The 26,656-nt window shown below is 53.5% G+C and overlaps 1 protein-coding gene across 1 annotated transcript in view; it reads left to right on the top strand.

Moving 5' to 3' along the window:
* The window catches only part of Arhgef17 (Rho guanine nucleotide exchange factor 17), a 69,873-nt gene extending 48,854 nt beyond the window's left edge, over positions 1-21,019 (top strand). Inside the window, exons 3-21 of the mRNA XM_004656289.2 lie at positions 3,827-4,009; positions 6,245-6,361; positions 6,528-6,620; positions 6,831-7,007; positions 7,333-7,383; positions 7,616-7,725; positions 7,832-7,917; positions 10,282-10,400; positions 10,769-10,982; positions 11,495-11,568; positions 12,304-12,503; positions 12,917-13,218; positions 13,665-13,914; positions 14,177-14,263; positions 14,549-14,616; positions 14,837-14,985; positions 15,753-15,927; positions 16,008-16,277; positions 19,414-21,019. Of these exons, the coding sequence (XP_004656346.2) occupies positions 3,827-4,009; positions 6,245-6,361; positions 6,528-6,620; positions 6,831-7,007; positions 7,333-7,383; positions 7,616-7,725; positions 7,832-7,917; positions 10,282-10,400; positions 10,769-10,982; positions 11,495-11,568; positions 12,304-12,503; positions 12,917-13,218; positions 13,665-13,914; positions 14,177-14,263; positions 14,549-14,616; positions 14,837-14,985; positions 15,753-15,927; positions 16,008-16,277; positions 19,414-19,610 (2,922 nt within the window). The 3' untranslated portion in view covers positions 19,611-21,019. The remainder of the gene's footprint in view (positions 1-3,826; positions 4,010-6,244; positions 6,362-6,527; positions 6,621-6,830; positions 7,008-7,332; positions 7,384-7,615; positions 7,726-7,831; positions 7,918-10,281; positions 10,401-10,768; positions 10,983-11,494; positions 11,569-12,303; positions 12,504-12,916; positions 13,219-13,664; positions 13,915-14,176; positions 14,264-14,548; positions 14,617-14,836; positions 14,986-15,752; positions 15,928-16,007; positions 16,278-19,413) is intronic.
* The last annotated feature ends 5,637 nt before the right edge of the window (positions 21,020-26,656 follow it).

Here is a 26,656-nt window from a genome sequence, read left to right as displayed (position 1 = left end):
GGCATGGTGGCGCACACCTTTAATCCCAGCACTGTGGAGGCAGAGGTCGGAGGATCACCATGAGTTCAGGGCCACCCTGAGACTACAAAGTGAATTTCAGGTCAGCCTGGGCTAGAGTGAGACCCTACCTTGAAAAAAAAAAATAAAGAGAGAGAGAGAGAGAGAGAGAGAACACTGAATGAGACCTGCCTTCTTGTGCGGGCTTAGGGAAAGTCTTCTCTGAGGTGTATGCAATAGAAATCTAAAAGGTTGATAGGAACCAGGCATGGTAGTGCATGCTTTTTAATTAATCTCAGCATTCGGTAGACAGAGGCAGAAGGATTGCTGTGAGTTTAAGGCTAGCCTGGGACTACAGAGTGATTTCCAAGTCAGCCTGGGCTAGAGTGAGACCCTACCCACCCCCCCAAAAAAAGCAAGGGACTGTAGAGATGGCTCAGCAGTTAAGGGGCTTGCTTGCAAAGCCTGACTGCTGGAGGCCCTGGTGTGTGCACGCTCCTTCTCTGCTTGCAAATCAATTAAAATATTAAAAAGAAAAACCAAAAATAAATAAATAGATAAATAAAATAAAAGGTTAATAGAGGGCTGGAGAGACGGCTTAGTGGTTAAGGTGCTTGCCTGCAAAGCCTAAGAACCCAGGTTTGATTTTCCAGATCCCGCATAAGCCAGATCATGCATCTGGAGTTCATTTAGTGGCTAGAGGTCCTGGGTGCCCATTCTCTCTCTTTCTCTTTCCCCCTCTCTCTAATAAATACATCTTTTAAAAAAAGAAAGACTAATAGGGTTTCTGCAGAGGCCCTAGAGTCTGGACTGGTTCCAGGCAGAGGGCCCAGCAGGAGCAAGGACTTCTAGAATAATTAGGAGACCAGAGGTGGCCACGTGGCTGCCAACTAGAGGGAGGCAGGAATCTTGGGCTGGGCTCTACTAGAAGCACAGGGAATCCCAAGGAGGGACTCCCAAGATGTCACACAGGAAGAGTAGCCTTGCAAGGGCCTGTAAGGATCCATCGCTGTCCCTGAGGTGAGTGGGCTGGAGGCAGAAGGATCAGTCAGCACCAGGTTTGAGTCACACATGATAGATGCTGTTGGGCGGTACTTGCTGAATCACCTCACTTCTCTAGCCTCCGTCTTGCCTGCAATATGTATTCTGCTACCTCTTGGAGTGAAGATTGCATTTGATCTTTGTTTTGACCTTGTTTTGTTTTGGGGGTAGGATCTCGCTTTAGCCCAGGCTGACATTGGAATTCATTATGTACTCTCAGGGTGGCCTCGAACTCACCGTGATGTTTCTACCTCTGCGCCCCAAGTGCTGGGATTAAAGGCCGTGCCCCACCATGCCTGGCCCCTGTTTTAACTTTATGAGGTAGAGACTGTGCCCCGCCCCCACTTTAAGCAAGGAATTGAAGGCTTGGAGGTTCTGGAACCCCAGTGAGTGGTAACAGCTGAGGCCAAGTGCCTAGTATGTTCCAGGCGCTTCTCCCAGTGTTTTGTATGGGAGAACCAAATGTGAGGCTGCATGCTGCAGGCAAGGTCATCCAAGGTCACAGAAGTGCCATCTGAAGCAGAGTATATTCAAATGGAGATTGACACCAACTTCTTTTGATCACTGTCACCAACAGTGGATTAGAAGTGTTCCTGCACAATAGGAATTTTAAATAAAGGAGGTTAGGGCTGGAGGGATGGCTTAGCCGGTAAGCTGTTTACCTGCAAAGCCAAAGGACCCAGGTTTGATTCCACATAAGCAAGATGCACAAGGGGGCCGCACGCGTCTGGAGTTCGTTTGCAGCGGCTGGAGGCCCTGGCGTGCCCGTTCTCTCCCTCTCTTCCCCTTTTTCTCTGTCAAATAAATAAATAAAAATAAAATAAAGGAGGTTAGGCCAGGTACCTGCCTGTAATCCCAGCATTTTAGTGGAAGAGGCAGGCTTGTGAGTTCAAGGCCATCCTGGACTATGCCTTAGAGCCTGTCTTGAAGCCCAACATTCCCAGCTTAGAAACCTTCTCGCCCTGACCACCAACAACCCCCTCAACCCCCTTTTTGTTTCCAGATTGCTTTCTCCCTTCGAGCATATAAACTGGTTTATGTCATACTCATTTCCCCCTCCTCCGCTCAGCTCCCAGCTCTCAGGCACAGGGTTGCTGTTCAGAGTTTTAGACCCATGGGCACCGTGTGGGCACCGTGTGGAGGTTGGCTGAGAAGGCCTCTCATCCGTTATTCCGCCCTCTGTGTTCCTGCTTCTTTGTGGGGTAACCCAGAGGTGAGGGATGTAGCTTCTCCTCCTTGGCCCAGGCAGGGTGCTATTCCTGTACTGGCTGGAAAACTCTTGAGTAAAGCTGCCTGCTGCCTCCTCACCGTCACCCCAGGCCTTTTCAGAATCCCTAGACAGCAGATAGGATCTGTTCAGCTTGACTTTTTCAAGTTTGTTTTACAAAACAAGCCAGACTTTTTAAGTGTTTAATATAAATGTTATTGCAACATCGCATATGCTTTTTTCAATTAACACCCTCGTTGCTTTTGCCTGTAGTTACAGTATGGTCCAGTAGAGGGCAACCTCTCCCTAAGAGTGCATGGTTACCCACCATGGTTGAGCGTAGATGTGATTTAATGTGAAGAACAGGAATTTTAGCCACACTGTCCTGTATATTTGAAAACTATTAAAGCAGTGTTCAGCTGACCTCCCTCCTCTGCACCGCCTACTTTTGTCTCTCCACGCACTACCACATTTTAACTTATCACTGGGAAGTTCTTGCAGTGGATTTCACATTATAATGCCTCAGCAACCTAAGCTCAATGAATTGGTGGCACACCATAATTTTGTTGTTGTTGTTGTTTTGAGGTAGGGTCTCACTGTAGCCCAGGCTGACCTGGAATTCACTATGTAGTCTCAGGCTGACCTTGAACTCACAGCTATCCTCCTAACTCTGCCTCCCGAGTGCTAGGATTAAAGGCGCACGCCACCACGCCCAGCTAAATCCTTTTTCTTAAAGGTAAATCAACAGTTCACCTTAGATTCGATGCAACCTGATTTCCGCCCCCCCTTTTTATGTGTATGTATGGTTTTGTGTTTTTCCGTTTTATTTTGTTTTTGCTTCACCTCCCCCCGCCTCCACCCCAGATAGGGTCTAACTCTAGCTCAGGCTAACCTGGAACTCACTTTGTAGCCCTAGGCTGGCCTTGAACTCATGGGGATCCCCATACCACAGCCACCCCAGTACTGGAATTAAAGGCATGAGCATGTGTTTGACCTGAATAGATATAACCTTGGAAGCCTGGTCAGGGTAGGGACTTGGTCCCCTCCCCTCCCCCTCTCTTTCTCTCTCTCTGGAGATAGTCTTCCTGTGTTTCTAGCCTCAAACTCATAGTAATCCTCCTGCATCAGTCTCCAGGCATATGTCACAATTCCCTGCTTTGGGATCTTTTCTTGTTCACCACTGTCTCCTAGTTCCTAGAACAGCGTGCCTGGCACGTAGTAAGTGCTCAACAAATACTTGCTCAGCTAGTGGCGGGGGCTAGGGACTGTCCCCTTCTTTTCTCCTTCTCACCTGTGTTCATGCACCCAGCAAACCCTCCCTGAGCCCCCTTATCTCCTCCTTGGACCAGGTCCGAGCAGGGCCCGAGGGCAGACGTGGGGATGAGCTCCCCTCTCCCCACCGCTGAGCTCTCTCGCTGTAATGAGGGCCATGCAGAGAGAGGCAGGTCACTAAGCACCGGGCCTGGGTGATCCCGTGGGCCCTCACCCAGGACGCGCAGGCGGGGTGGGGCGGCTGGCATCTCTGCAGGAAGGTGCACTGGCCACATGTGTCCCCCCCACCCCCCACCCCCCGCCCACCAGGGCTACATGCAGCCGCTGAAGCAGCCAGAGAACTCCTTGCTGTGCGACCCAGCGCTGGTGGACGAGATCTTCGACCAGATTCCCGAGCTGCTGGAGCACCACGAGCAGTTCCTGGAGCAGGTGCGGCACTGCGTGCAGACGTGGCACGCCCAGCAGAAGGTGGGCGCCCTGCTCGTCCAGTCGGTGAGTATTCGGGGTACGTGAATACCTCCGTCCCGGACCTGGTCCCGGTGGCTGGCACTGAACAGACCTCCGCCCTCACCCTGACCCAAACCTCACATGCGTGCTGGTACTTAACCCCCTCGTCAGCCATGGCCTGACCTCGACCCGTGACTTGATACTGGCCTCATCCTGCCTGGCTCTTTTCTCCAATGGGTATTTTCGTAATCGGAGCGCCTACCCTCCGGTGCTTACCACACATGGGCATTATTCTAAGCACTGTGTGTAGCGATGGTCCTGGAAGGAAGAGGCCGTTACTACCCTGACTTCAAAGTCAATGGCTGAGGCACTGACTGATAAGTCACTCGGCGAGAGTTACAGGCCAGGACTGGTGGAGATCTGGTTCCATCCTGTGCCACGTAACACCCCTTATCACAGGCCCTGTATCCTGTGAGCTTTTCTTCAAGGTTTTTCAGTGGTGGCTCAGAATTCCAACAAAGCAAAGCTTAATAAAACATTTCATTAAGTGTCTGCGAAACACAACATGCCATTTTCTTCCCTTTTGAACTTTAGTATTCAATTATAAAAATGAAATCATACTTGAAAACACATTTAAGCTGCATTTTTATTTTGCCATAATTCCCAAGAATGCAGGATCATGACTGATTGATAAATCATAGCCAAACTCAAATGGTTACTCAGAGCCACATAATCTCAAAAGTAACATAAAAATCCTTCAAAACTCAGCAAGGAAAAAAAAAAAAAATATATATATATATATATATATATAATCTACCTACTTTGGGATGTAAGTGTGGTTTCTTTTCTCTCCTCTCTTTTTCCTTTCCTTGAGACAGTCTCATCTGTAGTTCTGCTTGGCCTTGAACTTGGAGTGATCTTCTTGTCTTTGCCTCCTGAGTGCCAGGATGATAGATGGCTGTGAGCATTTTTTTTGAGGTAGGGTCTCACTCTAGCCTAGACTGACCTGGAATTCACTCTGTAGTGTCTCAGGGTGGCCTTGAACTCACAGCAGTCCTCCTCCCTCTTGCCTCTCAAGTGCTGGGATTAAAAGGCGTGCGCCACCACGCCAGGCCATATGAGCACGTTTTAATGTGCTCTTTGCGATGTGGGATGGGGTTTTAAACCTAACAAGGTCTTAGACTTTCCCTGCTGCGTGGAAGCTTATGCCACCGGATCAGTATGCCATGACCCCGGTTGGGATTAAGTGCTGCCGTCCCCATCCATTGTCATCCTCAGTGTCACTAAGCTCAGCTCCCTGTCTGGACCTGGATGCTGACCATGGGCTGACGGAAAGCTCTGGTCTTTGTCTCAGTAGAACGGCGTTGCCCTCAACTGCTTCGGGCTTTGCCTCGTTCTGTCCAGAGGTGAGAATAGTGAGCACTTTAGACGGGCAGGGACTGTGTGGCTTGCACCTTACTTAGCCTATCTGGGGTGCAGCTGAAATAAGAAGCCAGGTGTCCTGGCTCACAGCCGAAGTCCCTGCCTGGCCCAGCGTCTCTGTCTTCAGTTCGCCAGCAGGTGTCAGCCCCCAGCATGTACCTTGCCCTGAGCCAAGCTTTACTGTGGCTGGAGAGGAACCCTTCTGTCTTTGGAGAGGGAGGGCTGGTCCTGGGAGAGTCCAGGGGTAAACACTGGGCAGAGGGTGTCAGGCAGAAGTGCTTCCCAGAGGAGCAGGCTGCAGCTCAGTCCCAAGGGTGTGTGGGTGTGACTGAACTTGAGAAGGCTGTTTCTGGTGGGCAAAATGAGTCTGTTCACTCCAACCATCAAGGAGGGAAACCTCCCTGGCTGATTTGGTGGTGGTGGAGACCCAAGGACAGAAATTCCATGGTGGAAATGAGAGGATCAGATATGGGCCACAGAATATACCCAGGCACTCAAAACATCACTCCTAAGCCAGGTGTGGTGGCTCATGCCTTTAATCCCAGCACTCGGGAGGCAGAGGTAGGAGGACCACTATGATTTCAAGGCTACCCTGAGCATTCCAGGTCAGCCTGAGCTAGATTGAGACTCTGCCTTGGGGGAAAAAAAAAACAACATACACTCATAAGATATACCTGTGTATGTATGTCCACTGGTCTGCACACACCTGATCACACAGTCACTCATCCTGCAAGCCCCGGCCGGATCCCCTGGAGACTGTATCGTTTCTAGTTGACTCATGAATTGACAGAACCTAGAACAGGATGATGTACGTGAGGGACGCCGGAGCATCCCCAACCTGCCTTCTCTCACCCACAGTTCTCCAAAGACATCCTCGTCAACATCTATTCTGCCTACATTGATAACTTCCTCAATGCAAAAGATGCTGTGCGTGTGGCTAAAGAGGCAAGGCCGGCCTTTCTCAAGTTCCTGGAGGTACGTTGATCGAGGCAAGGGCGGTCATGGGCCTTACCTTAGACCAGTCTGGGGAGCTCCCTACTGGAGCAGTGTGGCCCTGGCCACGGGATCAGCCTCTGCCGTTGGACGGAGCCAGAGGGACTTGCTTAGGAGCCCGTCCCATTCACCCTGCTTTGGGTTTCAGCAAAGTATGCGTGAGAACAAGGAGAAGCAGGCGCTGTCCGACCTCATGATCAAGCCCGTGCAGAGGATTCCACGCTACGAGCTTCTGGTGAAGGTGGGCATGGGCACCAGACGGGGAGGAGGAGGGCCCGGCCGCAGGCACAGGGAGATGCCTCGTGGAGCCTGGAGTTGAGGACTTCAGATCAGAGAGGAAAGAAAGTCCTCCTTGGTGCCTACCCACAGTTTCTCTTGCTCCAGCAATCAGCCTGGGCACCCCCCCAGGGGCAGCTAAGCAGATCCCTTCTCCCCGCACCCCCCCCCCCAGGACCTCCTGAAGCACACTCCCGAAGACCACCCAGACCACCCACTCCTGCTGGACGCCCAGAGGAACATCAAGCAGGTGGCCGAGCGCATCAACAAGGGGGTTCGGAGCGCAGAGGAGGCCGAGCGGCATGCCCGGGTGCTTCAGGAGATCGAGGCCCACATTGAGGGCATGGAGGACGTAGGTGCCCCGCCCTTCCCAGCCCACATCTCTGCCCTGGCCCCCACGTCTACATCTGTCGCTTGGAACCACGGCCTGTCCACGTCTACGCCGGGGTCTGTGGTGTGCTTGCCTCTGTGACCACACCGCCCCACCCGTCCGTGCCCTCCGCCCCGTCTGTCTGACTGGGTGTCCCCTGGCCTGGCACACAGCACGGAGGGAGAAGACAGGATGTTGCTCCCACAGACCTGGCTCATGGCATTGGCTGACAGGTCACTGGGATGTGTGGAAGGTTTAAGGGATTAATAACTAGTCTTTAAGACACTGTGTCCTTCCTGCTGCACAGCTCCAGGCCCCTCTGCGGCGATTCCTGAGGCAGGAGATGGTCATTGAAGTGGTAAGACTATCCCATTGGCTGCTGTACCCCCACTTCTTTCCCACCTCTTCCTTAGTTCATTCTTCTGCTACCTGCTACCCATGGGTCTGTTCTTTTCCCTTCTAATGGGAGCTCTGGCCAAGTCCTGAGCCCCTCACCCCTCCCTGGCCTCACTGTCCCTGTGGGCACTGTGGGCAGCTGGTTGGACCTCTGAACTATACACCCAGCCTGAATCCCACCTTGGGCTCCACAGAAGGCAGTCGGTGGTAAGAAGGACCGATCCCTCTTCCTGTTCACGGACCTCATAGTGTGCACCACCCTGAAGCGGAAGTCAGGCTCCTTGAGACGCAGCTCCATGAGCCTGTGAGTGGCCAGGGTGGGGCTGGATGACACAGGCAGGAAAGCCATGGAGCTGCTCAGGGCTCCGCCCCCGCTGCCCTGGCCAGAGCACCCTATTGGCTGCCCACAGGTACACAGCAGCCAGCGTTATCGACACAGCCAGCAAATACAAGATGCTGTGGAAGCTTCCGCTGGAGGACACAGACATCCTCAAAGGTGGGGCTTGCTTAAGCTTCTCCTGGGAGCCTGCTATTTGGTCTGCTGAGATGCCTCCTGGAGGTTTAGAGCTGTGGTCAGTTCCAATCTGGCTGGCTGCCCATCATCAGCTTTTCTACTTTTGGGCCTCGCTTTCCATCTTGGAGGGGAGGACTGGCATCTTGTACAGGAGAACGTGGTTGGCCCCCATGGGGTGGGACTCGGGCTGCCAGACGGGGCTTCAGGGCCATCTTGGTGGCACCCTTATAGTCCACTGTAGGTGTGTACTCAAGAGCAGACCTCCAAGTGAAGGGTTCACTGGAAAGTTCTGTTTGGCTTGGGGCTGAGGCAGCCTCAAGGATCTCTTCCCCTGTCGTCACCCTCTCCCCCAGGCCAGAGGTAGGCCCTTTCTCACCACTTGCAGTGTTCTTAAATCCCACTAATGAGGTGACCCAAGGTGAACCAGGCAGCCCCACAGGGCTTCATGTAGAAATACAGGCGGCTGGTGGTAACAACTAAGTCTGCCTCCTCTGTTCTCACTAGTGAACAGGCCAGCTGATAGAATATTGCTCACTCATCGTCCATTCAGCAATGGCCAACAGCAGAGCAGGATTTTATGGAAGAAAACATGGGTGCCCCACGGTGGAGGTTTGGAACAGTTTCTCTCAGAAAGAGTAGGAGAGGGCTGTAGAGATGGCTTAGCGGTTAAGGCGTTTGCTTGCAAAGCCAAAGGACCCAGGTTTGATCCCCCAGGACCCACATTAGCCAGATGTGAAGCCCAAGGACCCATGTTTCACTCTCCAGATCCCATGTAAGCCAGACACACAAAGGTGAAGAAAGCACAGGTCACGCATGCCCACTAGGTGGCACAGGTGTCTGGAGTTTGATTTCAGTGGCTGAGGACCTGGTATATCAATTGTCTCTCTCTCTTTCTCTCTCTCTAAAATTAAAAAAAAAAAATGAGGGCTGGAGAGATGGCTTAGTGGTTAAGGCATTTGCCTGCAAAGCCAAAGGATCCAGGTTCGATTCCCCAGGACCCACATTAGCCAGATGCACAAGGGGGCACTGGAGGCCCTGGTGCGCCCATTCTCTCTCTCTCCCTCTTTCTCTGTCAAATGAAAATATTAAAAACAAATAAATAAATAAAAAAAATTTTCAAAAAAGAAAGAGTAGGAGATTGTCTTGGTCTGGACGGCTAGAACAAAACATATCACAGACCAGGTAATTTATAATAAGCAAGAAGTTACTGCTCACAGGATGTCCCAGCAGATCTGGTGTTTGGAGAGGAGGGGGTTTATTCTGTGTGTTCTTACTTGGCGTAAAAGGTCAAACAAGTCCCGGGCCTCTTCATCAAGGCACTAATCCCATCCATGAGGGCACCAGCCCCGTGACCTTGCCCTAAACCTTCTCACCCCAACACTGGGATTAGATTTCAACGTCTGAACTTTGGAGAGAGACAGACATTCGGACCATGGCAGAGCTGTGATAAGCCTGGACTTGCTGAGTACACACCGCTGCTGTCTACTCAGCACAGTCCTCTTTGTAGACAGCACCGCAGCCTCTGTGCCCTAGTTCTGTATCCCCCCCCCCCATGACAGGCCATCTTTGCCCCTGCGGGGTCCCTGGTCGCAGAGCCATCCCACACTTCGTGTGCTTGTGTCACGACTCCAGCCTTGTCTCCTTTCTCACCCTTCTTCAGCCTGTGGCCCATCTCCCTCCGCATGTTATGTCCACCACTGCCATGCTGGATAAACAGGAACAGAGAAGACAGGAAACCCTGTCGTTTAAACAGGAGCAAAGAAAGCTTCCTGTTCTTTGACTCCCCAAGCCTTGATGTTCAGACTGGAGGCGTAGGGACATTCCCACATCTGGGCCTCTGTATTCCAGTGTGGACATACACCACCATCCCCCCCCCCCCCAGCCAGGCAGTGAGGTGGGAGTGCCAAACTGCCTGTATGACCAGCCCCTTGGCCATGGTCAGCTGTGGGAGAAGACCAGGAAGTCAGGGCACCAGCTCATTGTCCTCTCGGGGAGGCGAGTACCTCGGTCAGCAGATTGAATTGCCAGGGCTCTGCCTGTTTGGCAAGGCCTCTGTGGAGACTGCACCACTGCAATCTAGTGTCTGCCCGAGTTGGCATATCCTAAGAGGCTTCTTTCGGGAAAGTTCTCCATGGGCCCGGCAGCCTGAACCACGTAGCTCCCCTCCTCCCAAGCCTGGGGTTCCTCTGGGAGCTACCTGTCAACTTTACTCCTGAGACCTCGGGTCTGAAAGCTCCCTGTTTGACAGGTCAGTCCCCCATCCAGCTGCAGGCTCTGCGGCGGAGGAAGTGTCTGTCCAAATTTGACCTCCTCTATCTGGGCATGGCCTTCCTCTGTCTTCCTCAGGGGCATCCCAAGCCACCAATCGGGAGAACATCCAGAAAGCCATCAGCCGCCTAGACGAGGACCTGGCCACCCTGGGCCAAATGAGCAAACTCTCTGAGAGCCTTGGCTTCCCACACCAGGTCTGCGCCCTCGGTCTGAGGCTAGGGAGGTTGGGCTGGGACTTCCCTGACCCTGTCTGAAGGAGAGACATAGCCTTGGCATTTGTCTGAGGAAGCAGTTGGCCCTGACACTTAATCTGAGGTGTGTGTGTGGGGGGATTATAGTCTTGTCCTCATTTGAGGGAAGTCACATGTCTCAGGTCTGAGGGAGGAGACATGGCTGCATCCCATCTTAACGGGGAGAGAAAGAGACCCATCCCCATCAGTGGCTGCAAGAGGCGGTCTGCCACTGTCTGAGGGGAGAGGCAGGTCCCCCACACACGTTCCCAAAGGCAGCTGCCTGCCATGGCGAGACGCGGGGCCTGAGTCCTGGGCCCTGTTCCCTACAGAGTCTGGATGACGCACTGCGGGACCTCTCGGCTGCCATGCACCGGGACCTGTCCGAGAAGCAGGCACTATGCTACTCTCTTTCCTTCCCGCCCACCAAGCTGGAGCTGTGTGCCACCCGGCCCGAGGGCACCGACTCCTTCATCTTCGAGTTTCCCCATCCTGATGCCCGCCTAGGCTTCGAGCAGGCCTTCGATGAAGCCAAGAGGAAGCTGGGTGAGCTGGGGGCTCATGCTGGCGCTCCCTTGTCACCACGTCTGGGCAGTTCTGACTGCAGAAGCCACGCCTCCCAGAACTGTAGTGCCCTGTCCTTCAGCAGCTGGTGGGAAGGGTAGACAGACTTCCGCAGTGAAACCCCGGACTGAGTACGAGATCTGGCCTCCCCTAGGCCCATCTTGGCAGGGAGGACAGAATCAGCGTAGGGCAGGGACTCCATCTTGGGCCTGAATGACCAAGACCTTCTTGTTCCTGCTCCCCGCCACTCACTCCCCAGTCTGGCTGGGCCAGAGAAAGATACTGATTGGATCTGAGGCTAACACTCACTGTGCAGATTGGGAACGTGAGGATGGGGACAAGCAGTGTAACCCACTTCTAGAACAACTGGGATCAGGTCTACCCAAGAGTAACTCTTCGGGTCAGAGGAGGCAACGAGCTGGGTTGGGAGTTAGAACCTGAGTAAGATAGGTGCTAAGCAGAGTCTGTTTCTCTGCTCCGTTCTCTCACTACAGCATCCAGCAAAAGCTGTCTAGACCCTGAGTTCCTGAAGGCCATTCCCATCATGAAAACCCGCAGCGGCATGCAGGTGCGTGTGTGTGTGTGTGTGTGTGTGTGTGTGTGTGTGTGTGTGTATGCACACACGCATGTGGGACATGTGGATGCGTGTATCCAAAGCCACAACTTTGAATTTTTTTTAATATTTTATTTATTTGAGAAAGAGAAAGAGGCAGAGAGAGGGAGAGAATGGGCACGCCAGGGCCTCCGGCCACTGCAGAAGAACTCCAGGCACATGCGCCCGCCTTGTGCGTCTATGTGGCTTACATGGGTCCTGGAGAATGGAACTGGGATCCTTTGGCTCTGCAGCAAACACCTCACACTCTCCAGTGCTGAAATTTTGTTTTGTGTACAGCATAATGTATCTGTTTTGCACATTGCAACTGCTGCCTGTGCCTATGCAGACAGCCCTCTGTACATACATGTACTTACCACACGTGTATCCCGTGTGTATGGCCACGTGGCGTGCATATCTTTGCATACGAACTGATGCTAAGCCTGATTTGCACACTTGTACGAATCTGCGCACCCAGGTACAGAGGCTAACGCTGCTAGAGCACATGCCCGTATCTGTGGTCACATACGGGGTGTATGCATGTGCACGTGCAGGTTTAGGTGCATGATTGCATTTAATGCATGGAGGGACGCGTGCAGGCCGCCAGCCTCCGTTTTACTTGGGTCACCCCGGCAGAGCCACCCGACACGGTTCTAACGCTTGCCTTCCCCTGTCCCGTCCCCGCCCCCCCCCCCCCGGCACCTCCTGCAGTTTTCGTGCGCAGCCCCCACCCTCAGCAGCTGCCCGGAGCCCACCCCGGAGGTGTGGGTGTGCAACAGCGACGGCTACGTGGGCCAGGTGTGCCTGCTGAGCCTGCGGGCCGAGCCCGACGTGGAGGCTTGCATCGCCGTCTGCTCTGCCCGGATCCTCTGCATTGGAGCTGTGCCGGGCCTGCAGCAACACTGCCACCGGTGAGGCCCCAGGTGGTGGCGGGGGGATGCTGGGAGGGGCCTGAGAGACGAGCAGGGGACACGAGGGCCAGGTCAGTGATGGTGAGTGGGGGCAGCTACGTGGGCGGGACCGGAGTGCAGGCTTGTCCACAGGCACAGCCTGGTCTGTCAGCGTGCCATCATGGGCACCTGTGAGCTACTCTTGGGACTTTTTAAAAAAATTTATTGTTCGTTTTTATTTATTTATTTGAGAGTGACAGAGAGAGAGAGAGAATGGGCGCGCCAGGGCTTCCAGCCACTGCAAACGAACTCCAGACGCGTGCGCCCCCTTGTGCATCTGGCTAACGTGGGTCCTGGGGAATCGAGCCTCAAACCGGGGTCATTAGGCTTCACAGGCAAGCGCTTAACCGCTAAGCCGTCTCCTTTGTCTGTAGAGAGCAGCCAGAGTCCCTGAGGAGTCCTCCCGAGAGTGCCCAGGAGTCTGCTGGGCCAGAGCTAGATGTGGAGGCCGTGGCAGATGAAGAAACAGCGACGCTGGCCGAACCAGGGCCCCAACCGTGCCTACACATTTCCATCTCGGGCACTGGCCTGGAGGTGGCGCCGTGCCCGACAGAGGGCGACCCTCGACCTGAGTTGGTACCTTTTGACAGCGACTCTGATGATGAATCGTCACCGAGCCCCTCAGGGACTCTTCAGAGCCAGGCCAGCCAGTCCACCATCTCCTCCAGCTTTGGGAGTGAGTGTGGGAAGGCGGCGAGGTTTGGGACGGGCCAGGCCAGGGCATGGAGGGGCACGGAGGCAAAGGCTAGAATGGAATCTCTGGGACCAACAAGGTGGGCAGGTCCTGTGACACTGAGGATTCAGGGGTCAGTTGGGGCACACAGGCAGCTCTGAAGACCCTGGAGTACCCCGTTAGGGAAGGTGGATTCTAGGTGGAGTGGTTTAGTCTTGTTACCCAAGTGTGGCTGGATCTGAGATGGCCAGTTTAGGACCAGGAGCCTGTAGCTGGGCTGAAAGTGAACTGGAAATAACATGTGAGCCACAGACACAGAGGGAGGGGGGGACGAAGGAGGAACAACTGGGAAAGGTGGAGGCCAAGCAAGGAACCCCCAGACCTAAAAAGATGTCAGGGGGCCTGGCCTGGGTGAGGGGAATGGAGACAGAGACCTGTGTCCCTCTCAGATGAAGAGACCCCAAGCTCCAAGGAAGCCACAGCGGAGACGACCAGCTCCGAGGAGGAGCAGGAGCCCGGCTTCTTGCCGCGGTCTGGCTCCTTCGGGCCCGGTGGTCCCTGCGGCGCCAGCCCCATGGACGGGAGAGCCCTGCGCCGCTCCAGCCGCGGCTCCTTCACGCGTGGCAGCCTCGAGGACCTGCTCAGCGTGGACCCCGAGGCGTACCAGAGCTCCGTGTGGCTGGGCACCGAGGACGGCTGGTAGGGGCCGGGCTGTGGAAATCATGGATCCTGACCCCAGAAGACGGGGGTGGGGGAGCTTTGGGTCAGGCCTCTGGGCCTGCCAGCCAGGGATGCCCAGCCAGAGGGTCTGAAACCCACAGAAGTCTGGGGGTTCTAGTACCTTGCGCTGCGCCTGTCTGGCCTAAGGGAGGTAGGGATGGAGGCGGAGAACTAGAAAAAAGACTCCTGGGGGCTGGTGGGCCTGAGCACTTGTCACAGGTCCCCCCCACCCCATCCACAGTGTTCACGTGTACCAGTCCTCCGACAGCATCCGTGACCGCAGGAACAGCATGAAACTCCAGCACGCAGCCTCTGTTACCTGCATCCTGTAAGGCCCCAGGGCGCCCTGCCTGCCCAGACCCTTCCTGGCCACCCATGAAGGAGGCTGCTATTCATCTGCACCTCCACCCCACCCCCATCCCCAGCTCTGTCTCTTTCACACTGTGAACTTGGTCCTGTCACTGCCTCCGCTCAGCCTCAGGCTCCCATGGCCTGGAGAGGAAGGGGTGAGAGGACGTGGTCTCATGGGAGCCATAACCACTCTACCTTGGCCTGACCCCAGTTAACCCACTTCAGCCTCCGGGAGGCCCTGATTTCTTCTTTTCCCTCCCAGGTATCTGAACGACCAGGTGTTTGTATCTCTGGCCAATGGAGAACTTGTGGTCTACCAGAGGGAAGCAGGTGTGTGACCCCTGTGTCTGCCCCCGCCGCCCCCATCCCTTGTTGGTAGCTGAGCTTTCTACTAGGCAAGGGGCCCTTAGGCCACAGGCTTGGAGACCTGGCTTTGGGAGGCTCCTTGCTTACCAATGGGGAGCATGAATACCTCTTTTCAGGGCAAGCTGAGACTTGAATTCAATACTGCACTGAGTTTCCTGTTTTCTTTACCCCGCTTCCATTCCAGGCCATTTCTGGGACCCTCAGAATTTCAAATCGGTGACACTGGGTGCTCAGGGGAGCCCCATCACCAAGATGGTGTCCGTGGGTGGGCGGCTGTGGTGTGGCTGCCAGAACCGGGTCCTTGTCCTGAGCCCCGACACGCTGCAGCTGGAGGTAGTGGGCTGGGACGCTTGGGGTGAACTGGGTCCGTGCGAGAGGAAGACAAGACCAGAGGGGCAGAGAAGCGTCCACTTGAGGAGTTAGGCTTGCCCTGCCGTGTATTCCCAGGCCAGTCATTGTCCTTCTCTGATCCTCATTGTTTTTTCTCTCCAGTTGATTTGGAAAACAGTAAATGTCCATGTACCTGGGAATTTCTTCTTCATGATTCTGCCCCCCCCCCATCTCTGAGGGTCTTTGGGGAGTGTGTAAGGGTACATGATATCGTCATCCCTTACAATTAGACTCTATCCTTTAGTCTTATCTTCATTTAAACATACACCAGAAAGGTTTCTAGCCTGGGTGGCATCTCGGAGCCTAGCTTCTCTTGAGTTCCCTGTCATTGTCATTGACTGGGCCAGAGGCCAGAGCCTCAGATCAGGCCCCAGCTCTGACTGGCCTGTTGTGTGACCTTCCCCATCAGTCCAGGGAGAGGCCAGTGGCTAGTCTTAATTAAACCCACGTAAGCTTTGAAGTCCCCTGACCCTTAAGTCGCTCACGTTGCGTAGGGAAAGTGTGCCCCTCTTTGAATCCCACAGGGTCAAGTGGGGCACCAGCGCAGGCAAGCTTCGCAGTCGATTCGGCCCCAGGACCATGGCTGCTTTGGGTGTCAGTCTGGGCCGGGGCCTGGAGAGATTGAGAAGGGAGCCCTGGGGAGGTGGGGGAGGGGCGGGCACTGCTTAGAACTCAGCCTTGCCCGTCACTACCCGTTCTCTTGCCCATAGCACACGTTCTACGTGGGGCAGGATTCAAGCCGAAGTGTGGCTTGCATGGCGGACTCCAGCCTGGGCGTGTGGGTGACATTAAAAGGGAGCGCCCACGTGTGTCTCTACCATCCAGACACCTTTGAGCAGCTGGCGGAGGTAGACGTCACCCCTCCCGTACACCGGATGCTGGCAGGTACTGGCCTTCCCCAGAGCCTCGCTCTCCCGTCTGGAGGAGGCCAAGCCAGCGCCAGCACGGCCGTGTTTCCCCTCCAGGCTCTGATGCCATCATCCGGCAGCACAAGGCTGCCTGCCTGCGAATCACCGCGCTGCTGGTGTGCGAGGAGCTGCTGTGGGTGGGAACCAGCGCTGGGGTCGTGCTCACCATGCCCACCTCCCCCAGTACTGTCAGCTGCCCGCGGGCACCTCTCAGCCCAGCTGGCCTAGGCCAGGGCCACACCGGACACGTCCGCTTCCTGGCCGCAGTCCAGCTGCCTGATGGCTTCAACCTGCTGTGCCCGACACCACCTCCTCTCCCGGACACAGGTAAGAGTCCGTGTGTCCTCTCCTCACCAGGGCCTCTGCCAGAGGGAGGGGGTTAAGAGGGAGAAAAAGCGAAACAGCTGAAAGTGGCACATATTGTAGGAAATAGGCTGCAGAAAGTCCGGAATCAGCCGGGCGTGGTGGCGCGCGCCTTTAATCCCAGCACTCGGGAGGCAGAGGCGGGAGGATCGCCGAGAGTTCGAGGCCAGCCTGAGACGACATAGGGAATTCCGGATCAGTCTGGGCTAGAGAGAGACCCTACCTCAAAAAAAAAGAAGAAAAACAAAAGCAGGGAGAGGAGAGAGAGAAACCCAAATGAAATCTACTAGGATTGTGGGGGGGGGGGCGGCATTCATTGGAGACGGGAAGTGTCTAATATGGCACAAATAGGATGTGTTTGTAGGAAATATATCCTGTTTTATGTATTTCTTATTTGCAACAAGAAATAAAGCAACCGGAAATGAGGTATTGGGTAGGAAGTAGACTCAGGAAGTGATGTGCACAGCAGGAAATAGAAGCAGCCCCAGAACAGAGAGCCTCAGAGTGGCATCTTGGACAGGAAATGAGCCGAGAGAAAGTGAAACCGTGGGAAAATGAGGGGCATTCCCGAGCTCATGTTGACACCAGGGACGTTACAGAGAGCTCATGATGGGAGGAAAGTCTTGCTTTGGCAGGGCAAGAAACCCTGTTCCCAAGAGGACATGACGATAGGAACCAAGGAGCAGTCAGGCCCCCAGGAGTTGACTGGATCTAGAAACAAGGAAGGGGCTGCTAGATATGGGAACCACGTACATACATGTGCATTACTTAACAAGAGGACATGTGCTGGATGCATCTTCAGGATCTCATTGTTACGTGAGCATCTTGGAGTACACTTACAGATCCCAGGGGATCTGGCCCTCACAACTAGGTTACACAGCATCTGTACATGGTGTAGCCTATTGCTCCAAGGACCATGCTGAATTAAACAACCCAAGATTAAATCAAGCACAGGAGAAAATGATGTTAATCAAGAGCGGCAGCAGGGCTGGAGAGATGGCTGGGTGGTTAAGGCGCTTGCCTGCAAAACCTAACGACCTGAGTTCAGTTCCCCAGGATCCACATAAAGCCAGATGCGCAAAAGGGCGCATGCATCTGGATCTGGAGTTTGTTTGCAGCACCTAGAGGCCCTGACATGCCCATTCTCTCTCTCTCTCTCTCTCTCTCTCTCTCTTGCTCGCTTTCTCTCTCTATCTCTCTCTCTCTCTCTCTCTCTCTCTCTCTGTGTGTGTGTGTGTGTGTGTGTGTGTCTGCTTGCAAAAAGAAAAAAAAAAAGCTGAGCCGCAGTAAACACGAGGTAAAAGAGACTGCTATCATTGCCACAAGGCTTGTTATTTACAGTAAACTCTTTCTAACGTAAGTAGTAGGAATACATTTTGGAACAACTAAAGAGTTTAGTATTAAAATATGTTTTATTTATTTATTTGAGAGAGAGAGAAAGAGGCAGACAGAGAGGGAGAGAATGGGTGTGCCAGCACTTCCAGCCACTGCAAACGAACTCCAGACACATGTGCCCTCTTGTGCATCTGGTTTACATTGGGTCCTGGAGAATTGAACCAGGATCCTTTGGCTTTGCAGGCAAACGCCTTAACTGCTAAGACATCTCTCCAGCCCCAAGAGTTTAGTATTTAAAAAAAAAAAAAAAAACTGGGTTAGTCGGGTATGGTGGCACACACTTTTAATCCCAGCATTTGAGAGGCAGAGGTAGGAGGATCTCCACGAGTTCAAAGCCACCCTGAAACTACATTGTGAATTCCAGGTCAGCCTTGGCTAGAGTGAAACTCTACCTCGAAAAAACAAAAACACTGGTTTTCATAAGCATTTAGCATAGAAAATACACATGTGTGAAGCTGGTAGCGTGTGCCTAGCATGCACAAGACCTTCTGTTCAACCCCAGCCTTCAGGAGAGAGAGTGGCAGGAGGATCAGAAGCTCAAGGTCATCCTCAACTACGTATCGAGTTTCATGCTAGGCTGGGCTACATGAAACCCTATCCCCCTTCCAAAAATAGGAAGTGCACCTGTGTGAGGCTCTGAGTTCAATCCCCAGTGCCACCCAAAAGAAAAAAGAGCAAATACATAAACCAGGATTGTTATCAAGTACTGTGCATAGTGAATGAGCTAGACTCTTTTTTTTTTCTTTTCAAAATTTTTTTTTTATTAACAACTTCCATGATTATAAAAAAAAAATATCCCATGGTAATACCATCCCTCCCCCCACTTTCCCCTTTGAAACTCCATTCTCCCCATCTCAATCTCTTTTAATTTGATGTCACGATCTTTTCCTCCTATTCTGATGGTCTTGTGTAGGTAGTGTCAGGCACTGTGAGGTCATGGATAGCCAGGCCATTTTGTGTCTGGAGGAGCATGTTGTAAGGAGTCCTTCCCTTCCTTTGGCTCTTACATTCTTTCCGCCACCTCTTCCACAATGGACCCTGAGCCTTGGAAGGTGTGATAGAGACATTGCGGTACTGAGCATTCTGGTATAGACTTTTTTTAAGCTAGCCTCACCACAGATAGGTGAGCAGTGTATTGTGCTCTGTCAAGAGAGCTACAAATTCCCTAGGTGATGAGAATTTTTCAGTGTCATTGTCTAAAACATCATTCTGCAGCATGGGACTATAATTATAATAAAGAGGATTATTTAGGCAGTAATCAGGAGACATAGGAAGTGATCTTAGGAAGTTACCTCATTTTTTTATGTATTTATCTAAGAGAGAGAGAGAGAGAGAATGGGTGCGCCAGGGCCTCCAGCCACTGCAAACGAACTCCAGACAAATGCACCGCCTTGTGCATCTGGCTTATGTGGATCCCGAGGAATCGAACCTAGGTCCTTTGGCTTTGCAGGCAAGTGCCTTAACTACTAAGCCGTCTCTCCAGCCCTGGAAGTTACCTCATTCTTGACTAGATAGTGCAGGCGGGAGACAAATCAGCCTGCCAGGAAAATGGGGCTTTCTTTTCAGATGAGAAGTTCTGGCTAACGGGAAGTGGGGCTCCCCCACAGGAAATGCATGTGAGCTATTTTGTGGGCTGTGGAAGATCATAGGACATGAAGCCAACCTGCTGCTTTCGGGCTGACGGATCCTCTCCTCTGCCCTCCAGGCCCTGAAAAACTGCCATCCTTGGAGCACAGGGACTCCTCCCGGCACCGGGGGCCCCCCTCGGCCAGGCCGAAGATGCTGGTCGTCAGTGGCGGTGATGGTTATGAAGACTTCCGACTCAGCAGCGGGGCTGGCGGCAGCAGCGAGGCGGTGGGCCGAGATGACAGCACAAACCACCTCCTCCTGTGGAGGGTGTGAGCGTGCCCAGGGCCCGGCACTCGCCCGCCCACCTGCCCCCAGCCTGCCCGCCTCGTCCCGGGCAAGACCACGCAAGAACTTGACCCGAGCGTCCAAGCAAGGGCATGCGCGGGCTCCGTGTCATCTTTGCGGAAGCATTCCTGGTGGAAACACCTGCCAGCCAGCCAGACCAAACCTCTGCCACCCGCCGGCCGCTCCGCTGCTCCTGGCCAGGACCAGGGTGGGAGGTGCGGGCTGCCAGGGACCTTTGTCCCTGGAGCTTCTGCCAAAGACACAGCCAGGCCTGAACCCCACAGGGCTGCCGGGCCTGAACCCCACAGGGCTGGGGCGGCCATGTGCAATACGTGGAGGGTTTTTTTTTTTTTTTTTTTTTTTTTTTTCTGGAGCAGCAGGAAGGCTGAGGGGACAGCATCCTTTCCCATGTACAGTATTTATGTTTCTTTTTAGATGAGTACTTCCCAGAGCACTTATTTATGCAGCGACTTGGGGCAGGGCATGATGAGAGGAAGTAAAAGGAGGATGAAAGCTTGTTCCTGCCCAAGGGGCTTCCCTGGGACCCTAACCAAGCCTTCCTGGAAGGACCAATGCCCCTCATGTTTCTCTCTGTCTGTCTGTCTCTCTCTCTCTCTGTCACTGTCACACACACACTCACTCTGCATGTTCAGGGCACTAAGACACTGCCCCTTAGTGTTAACCCCAGCCCTCCCCGACGAGGCTGCCTACCCTGATCCAGAGGCAGGACCCATGTGCCCTGGGCCCTGCAGGCAGGAGGACTCTTAGGAGGAAGTGACTTCCTCACTGGGAGCTTCCCAGGCTTTGGCATTCCCCCAGTATTGGTGTTGCCTTGAATGTTTTATTTTATTTTATTTTTTTTCTTTAATTTGGGAACGACGGTGGAGCCAGGGACAGGGCTTTCTCTCAGGTAAGAGAAAAGGGCCTGACGCCTCCCAGTCAGCCCCGGCCCCCGCCTCTCCATGTCTCATGCACTGGCACCATGGTCACCTGGGGAGGATGGACCTAGAAACCCCCTCACTCTGACCACTGACTCCCTCTCTAAACACCCCCATCTTGTCAGGGGCAGCCCCTTCAGGAAGGACCCCTCCCCCCCAAAAAAAACCTGGGGCTAAGCATGGCCTCTTTAACTGGGAAGGCTCCCGCTTGAGGGCAGCCTCTTCTTGCCTCCTGGGCTGCAGGGAGCCCCCCCTCGCCGCCCCAATCCCTTAGCCCCTTGTTTTACTGCAACTCCAGAGGCCTGGTTTCACATGGGGCTCATTTCTTCTGTTTCGTTTTGTTTTTGTTTGGGGTGGGGAGGGGTCATTGCGGTCTTAGATGATGTTTCTCCTGCTACCAAACAGTTATGTATTAACTCTCCTTGGATGATGAAAGAGTCAATAAATAGAAACACCAAATGATGGCTACCGTTGGCCATGGGTCATAGTGGCCCCCTGCCAATGGCTTCAGGGCTGTCTCCCCGGTGATGAGGGCTTCCTGACCTCGACTCGACTCACTTGGGCAGAAGGCAAGCAAGCTTTGGAAACCCAGGGGAGTGTTGGGGTGGCACTGACTTGCTGTGTGCCCCTGTCTGGGCTTCAGTGTCATCAGTAGAGCGAAGTTGTGGTGACCTAATGTTTCCTAAGGGGGGGCTACGTGTTAGAACTCCTTAAAGATTACCTGTGCAAATACCAAGCAGTGCAGACATTGCACGAATGGATCAATCAGTAGCTTCCAAATCAATCAATCTGGGTCCAGGTGTGGGAACCTCGAGCAGATACACTGCAGGCAAGGAGCCAAGGCACTGATGTGTTTAAGGCGTCTTGAGATCAGATCTAACCAAGTTTTGCTGCTTCAGGTCCAAGAGGTGCATCCTTAAATTCAACAAGAATACAAAGGGCCAATAACACGGGACCACTCCTTGCAGGGACAAAGCCCCTCGCACCATGGTATGCCTGCAGGGCTAGAGATGACCATCGCAGGCAAGGGCAGATGACGCCTCAGTTCTGCTGAACACATGAGCATCTCTGGCCCAGATGACTGGCTGAAAAATTCAGTGCCTGGGCTGAGCGTAGCTCAGTGTATCAGTGTGTGTACCTGGCATGTAAGGAGGCTGAGGCAGGAGAATCTTGAGTTCAAGTCTAGCCTGGGCTACGAAGTAAGAACTTGTCTCAAGCCGGGCGTGGTGGTGCACACCTGTAATTCCAGCACTTGGGAGGCAGAGGTAGAAGGATTCCTGTGAGTTCGAAGCCACCCTGAGATTACATGGTGAATTCCAGGTCAGCCTGAGCTAGAGTGAAGAAGAAAAAAAAAAAAAGGCTGAAGATCACTTACCTTCCAAGGGACATACATGGACTTACACGTGTCTTGCTCAGGTCAAGGAAAGGTGGCCGACACGTGGTGTATGGAGAGAACTGAACAGCCAGAGCCTTAGAGTCGCTGTGGGAAGAGGTTCCTGCCCAGAACAGAGGAAAGTCAGGCCAAAAGCCATCTGTTTAAGGGAACCCCTTGTGCTAGAGACAGGATAGGATTTAGCTAGACCGGCTGCCGTATAAGGAAGATGAGGCACAAAGCAGTAAGAGTTGACTTGGGGGTCGCACAGTAAGGCAGGATTGACACTGGAGGAAACTCCAGGCAGGAAGGTTTCCTGTGGTCAGAAAAGTCAGGACATGAGAGCGGGAACCAGGGTTAGGCAGAAGGCTAGATGAACTGGCCCGAGCCGGCCTCAGTACGCTAAAGAAGCAGCAGCTCTAGCTAAGGCCCTGCCTTAAACCTGAGCAGGGCCTGAAGAGAGGATGGGACTCCAGGGGCTAGAAAGCAAGCCCCAGCCCCGGCCTCGAGGCAAGCGCCTGGCCCTCTGCACCCAGCTGACCTCAAGAGCTCTTGGCATCTTGTGCGCACGCGCCAAACACCCGAGTCTCCCTCTGTCCTCCCAGACTTAAGCCACAGGCTGGATGCAGGAAGTGGCAAGGGGAAGTGCTATTTTGGGTTCAATTATGGCCAGTGAGGAAAGCTGACCGGCAAAGGCAAGTGACCAGGCATCCCATGCTGGTCACGGGTGGATGGAAGAGCCGAAATGGGAACAGAGCCAGCGAGCCGGCTTCAGAATAAGTGGGGGTGAGGGGGGCTGTGGGGAGTCACCAAAACCAATACTGAACTAAAGGGGAGAAGACCTTTGCTCCAGAGCCCAGTGGCCTCTAAGAAGCTGGTGTTCCTAGCGGGGTGTGATGCCACACGCCTTTAATCCCAGCACTCGGGAGGCAGAGGTATGAGGATCGCCTTTGAGTTCAAGGCCACCCTGAGAATACATAGTGAATTCCAGGTCAGCCTGGGCCAGAGTGAGACCCTATCCCCCCCAAAAAAGAAGGCATTCCTGACTTGGAGAGGCTGTACTCACAGAAGTCACTTGCTTCAGGCCACACTGTCAGAGCTAGGACTTGACCTGTATCTGTGTAACACCAGAGACATGTATCCATGTATCCACTCTGCCTAGATTTCTCTTTCCCAGCTGGGGAAACTGCTGAACCACAAATGCTTAAGGAAGCCACCTGCCCCTTTGGCCACGGCCATACACCCTGTGGCCCTTGACCTGCCGGTGTGATTAGACTGCAAGTGTGACCTGGGCCGTTCTCACCAGCCCCAACTGCATGCGGTAGTTCCTCCCAGACAATCTCCTGATCTCCCACGCCAAGGTGACTAAGAGGCTCCCACCTCTCCCTTCCTGAGTACCAAGTCAGGTGGACCAGTAGGGTCCAAGGGGGGAAGACTGAACAGAGTGCTGGTTATGCGAGGAAGTCCGTAAGGCAAGGACCGAGACTTGAGACCCCTGCGCCAGTGGGGTTCCAGGCCCTAGACTGGGGTCCGAACCTCAGTGCAGGCCGAGGTGAGCGAGTCCCCGGACCCAGACAGACCTGACTCAGCACCTGCTCTGGCCCCGGACTGAATCTTAGACTGGCCTTCTAGCCCCAGTGTTCCCTAAGCCCAGGCCTCTCCCATGAATCTAGGACAGTCAGGGCCACCGGACAAGCCAGGTACTGTGGGGCTTGGCCTGCTGGGGCCTTGCCTAGCGGAGCATTGAAATTTAAACCTGGAGGCTGGGGAGATGGCTCAGCAGTTAAAGTGCTTCTCGTAATGTCTGCCAGCCCTGGTTCAATTCCCCAGCCCCACACACAAAGCCAGATGCCCCCCCAAAAAAAATGTAGCACAAGTGTCTGGTGTATATTTGCAATGGCAAGAGACCCTGGTGTGCCCATACACACATACGCAAATAAATAAAAACAGCTGGAGGCTGGGCATGGTGGCGCACGCCTTTAAATCCCAGCACTCGGGAGGTAGAGGTAGGAAGATCGCCGTGAATTTGAGGCCACTCTGAGACTACCTAATGAATTCCAGGTCAGCCTGGGCCAGAGTGAGACCCTACCTCAAAAACCAAAAACTTTAAGCCTGTAACCTTAGTAGTGGCCTTTGGTTTCTATTAGTTTTTCATCTATACATCCAACCAATGATAGATAGGTTTTTTTAGTTAGACGTAAAATGGTTGCATCTGTCCCAAGTGTGTACAAACTTTTTTCCTTGTCATTATTCCCTAAATATGATAATATACATAGCTTTTTTTTTTTTTTGAGGGAGAGAGAGAGACAGAGAATGGGCACGCCAAGGCCTTCAGCCACTGTAAATAAACTCCAGATGATACACCACCTTGTGCCTCCGGCTTACGTGGGTCCTAGGAATTGAACCAGAGCCCTTTGCCTTTGCAGGCAAATGCCTTAACTGCTAAGCCATATCTCCAGCCCCCTGCATAGCATTTCTGCTGTGTTACGAGTTACAAGTAATCTAGGGACAGTATCAAGGATAGAGGAGAATTGGATGTTATGTGGAAGCGCCGTGCATTTTATATAAGAATCTTGACTGAGGAGATGGCTCAGTGGGTGGAATGCTTGCTGTATAAATGTGGCAGCCTAAGTTTAGATACCCCAGAACCCACGTAAAGCTGGACACGGTGGTGAGCCCTTTTATGGGGAAACAGGAGGAAGAGATGAGAATCCTCAGAGGCTCAGGGGCCAGCCAGCCTGGCACAGTGGTAAACAAGAGACCCTCCCTCAGACAAGGTGTAGGTGGTGAAAACCAACAGATGTCCTCTGCCCTCTACACGAGTGTCCCATTGCATGCCTACCACCTGCCCTTGAACGCACACCCACCCACACAGGTATGAGAGAGGTTTGACCATCTGCAAATTTCAGTATCAGATATCAAAAGCTGGATGACTGTAGTTGCATAGTCAGGCCAGCAGGGGGCACTTGAAGCCACCTGTTCAGATGCCCCATACACCACCATAGCCCTGGTAGCTGCTCTCGGGTGACACAGGATTTCCACCTCGGCGGGGCCTGGCAGAGACATGGAGACCATACTCCTGCGTCCAGGTCACTGTCACGGCTCAACCAAACTTCCTGGGGCTTTCTGTCTTCTCACCTCTGACAATCTGCATGCAGGGTCTCCTCCCGCTGCGCTAGAAGAGGTGACCTAAGAAACTCGGGCGCACTGATGCCAAGGTTCTGTGGTTTCAGCCGAGAAGCTAGGACTTTTATTAGAGCCTGTGATTCCGAGCCTGCTCTGGAGCCAGTGGATCTCCAAGCTCTATAAATAAAGCCCCAGTGGTGTGGCCTCCACCCCTTCTTCCCTGTCTTGGCTCCAGACTCTTAGAAGGACTCGGGCTTGCAGGAACTTGGGAGTCCGAGACAGCTGGACAAGGAGCTGCCAAATGACCAGCAGTAAATAATAATTAAGTTCCTTCCTAACGAGGGGCACGGGGGTGGGATGTGTGCGCTCCAGGGAACCTGCTCTGTGGGCTCAGGCTGGGCAGGTGACCTCCACCCACAGAGAACTAGGATAACCTTCAGGTAGTAAGTTTGGCACCCCGGTTTTCACTTGGGGGGGGTCGATGAAAAGTTGGTCTTAGAAATGGGCCTGGGCCTTCTCTAGAAGATTTGATCAGTTGCCAGTGCACTTGGACCAAAGCCCATATCCCTTTTAGGGTTATCAACACCTGAAATGCCACCAATTGGACTCATTAAATTTGGAACTGGGGTCTAACTTGCTCCCTGTACCAAGAAAACATTTTCGGAAGCCAAGGAAATCCAGGGCTACCCTGGCCCCTTCACCGACCTCCAGTATGGGCTATAATGGTGGGCCCTGTTAGACTCACTGCCCCCAGCCCTGGGCAGGGGGTGAGGAGTGTCACCGTTGACAATGGAGGGGACCTGGGCTGGGATCCCGATCCTGACGTCAGTAACCTGGTCTTCCTGCCCTGCCTCCACAACTTGAGCTCAGCCCAGTGAAATGGAAACTCTTTCCCCTGCCCCCTCCCCACTCAGGTGTCCAGTTCTCCTCCTGGAATTTCCTGGACCCTGGGGACCTGACCTGTCCTCTCTCTCTCTCCTGTGGCTCCGATTGTATGACTCAGTTTGTTTAGAATCTCACCCCAGCGCAATGATTCAGATTTTTTTTTTTTTTTTACCTTCCTCCACCTCCTTCGTGGACTGTGATTATCCCGACCCCAGCCAGGCCTCTGTCCCCAACACTAGGTCCTCTGTGCTGTTTCTCCCCAGTCCTGCCATGTACTGGGCCTGGGGGACGCGGGGTGGGGGTAAGGTTGGGGAGATATGCTCTGGCTACCGAGCTCCTGCCTCTAGTTCTGGGCACACTTTACAGAGAAAGAATGCAGTGTTAATAGTGTCTTTTTTTTCTTTTTCTTTCTTTCTTTCTTTCTTTTTTTTTTTTTGTTATTTGGTTTGGTTTTGGTTTACGATGTAGGGTCTCGCTCTCTAGCTCAGGCTGACTTGGAATTCACTACGTAGTCTCAGGGTGGCCTCGAACTCACAGCAATTCGTGTACCTCTGCCTCCACCACGCCTGGCCTCTCTCTTTTTCTCTCGCCGGTCTCACTGTATAGCCTGGGCCCTCCTGGAACTCGGGGTCTTTCTGTCGCAGGCTCTTGAGTACTCAGATTACACCACCACATCTGGTTTCCGCTGGGCACTTTGATGGCTGGCGTTGGCA

The sequence above is a fragment of the Jaculus jaculus genome, chromosome 3 (genome assembly GCF_020740685.1).
Source record: "Jaculus jaculus isolate mJacJac1 chromosome 3, mJacJac1.mat.Y.cur, whole genome shotgun sequence".
In the NCBI taxonomy this organism is placed as follows: domain Eukaryota; kingdom Metazoa; phylum Chordata; class Mammalia; order Rodentia; family Dipodidae; genus Jaculus; species Jaculus jaculus.
The sequence above is the reverse complement of the archived record's forward strand: the minus strand, read 5'-3'. Positions and strand labels throughout refer to the sequence as shown.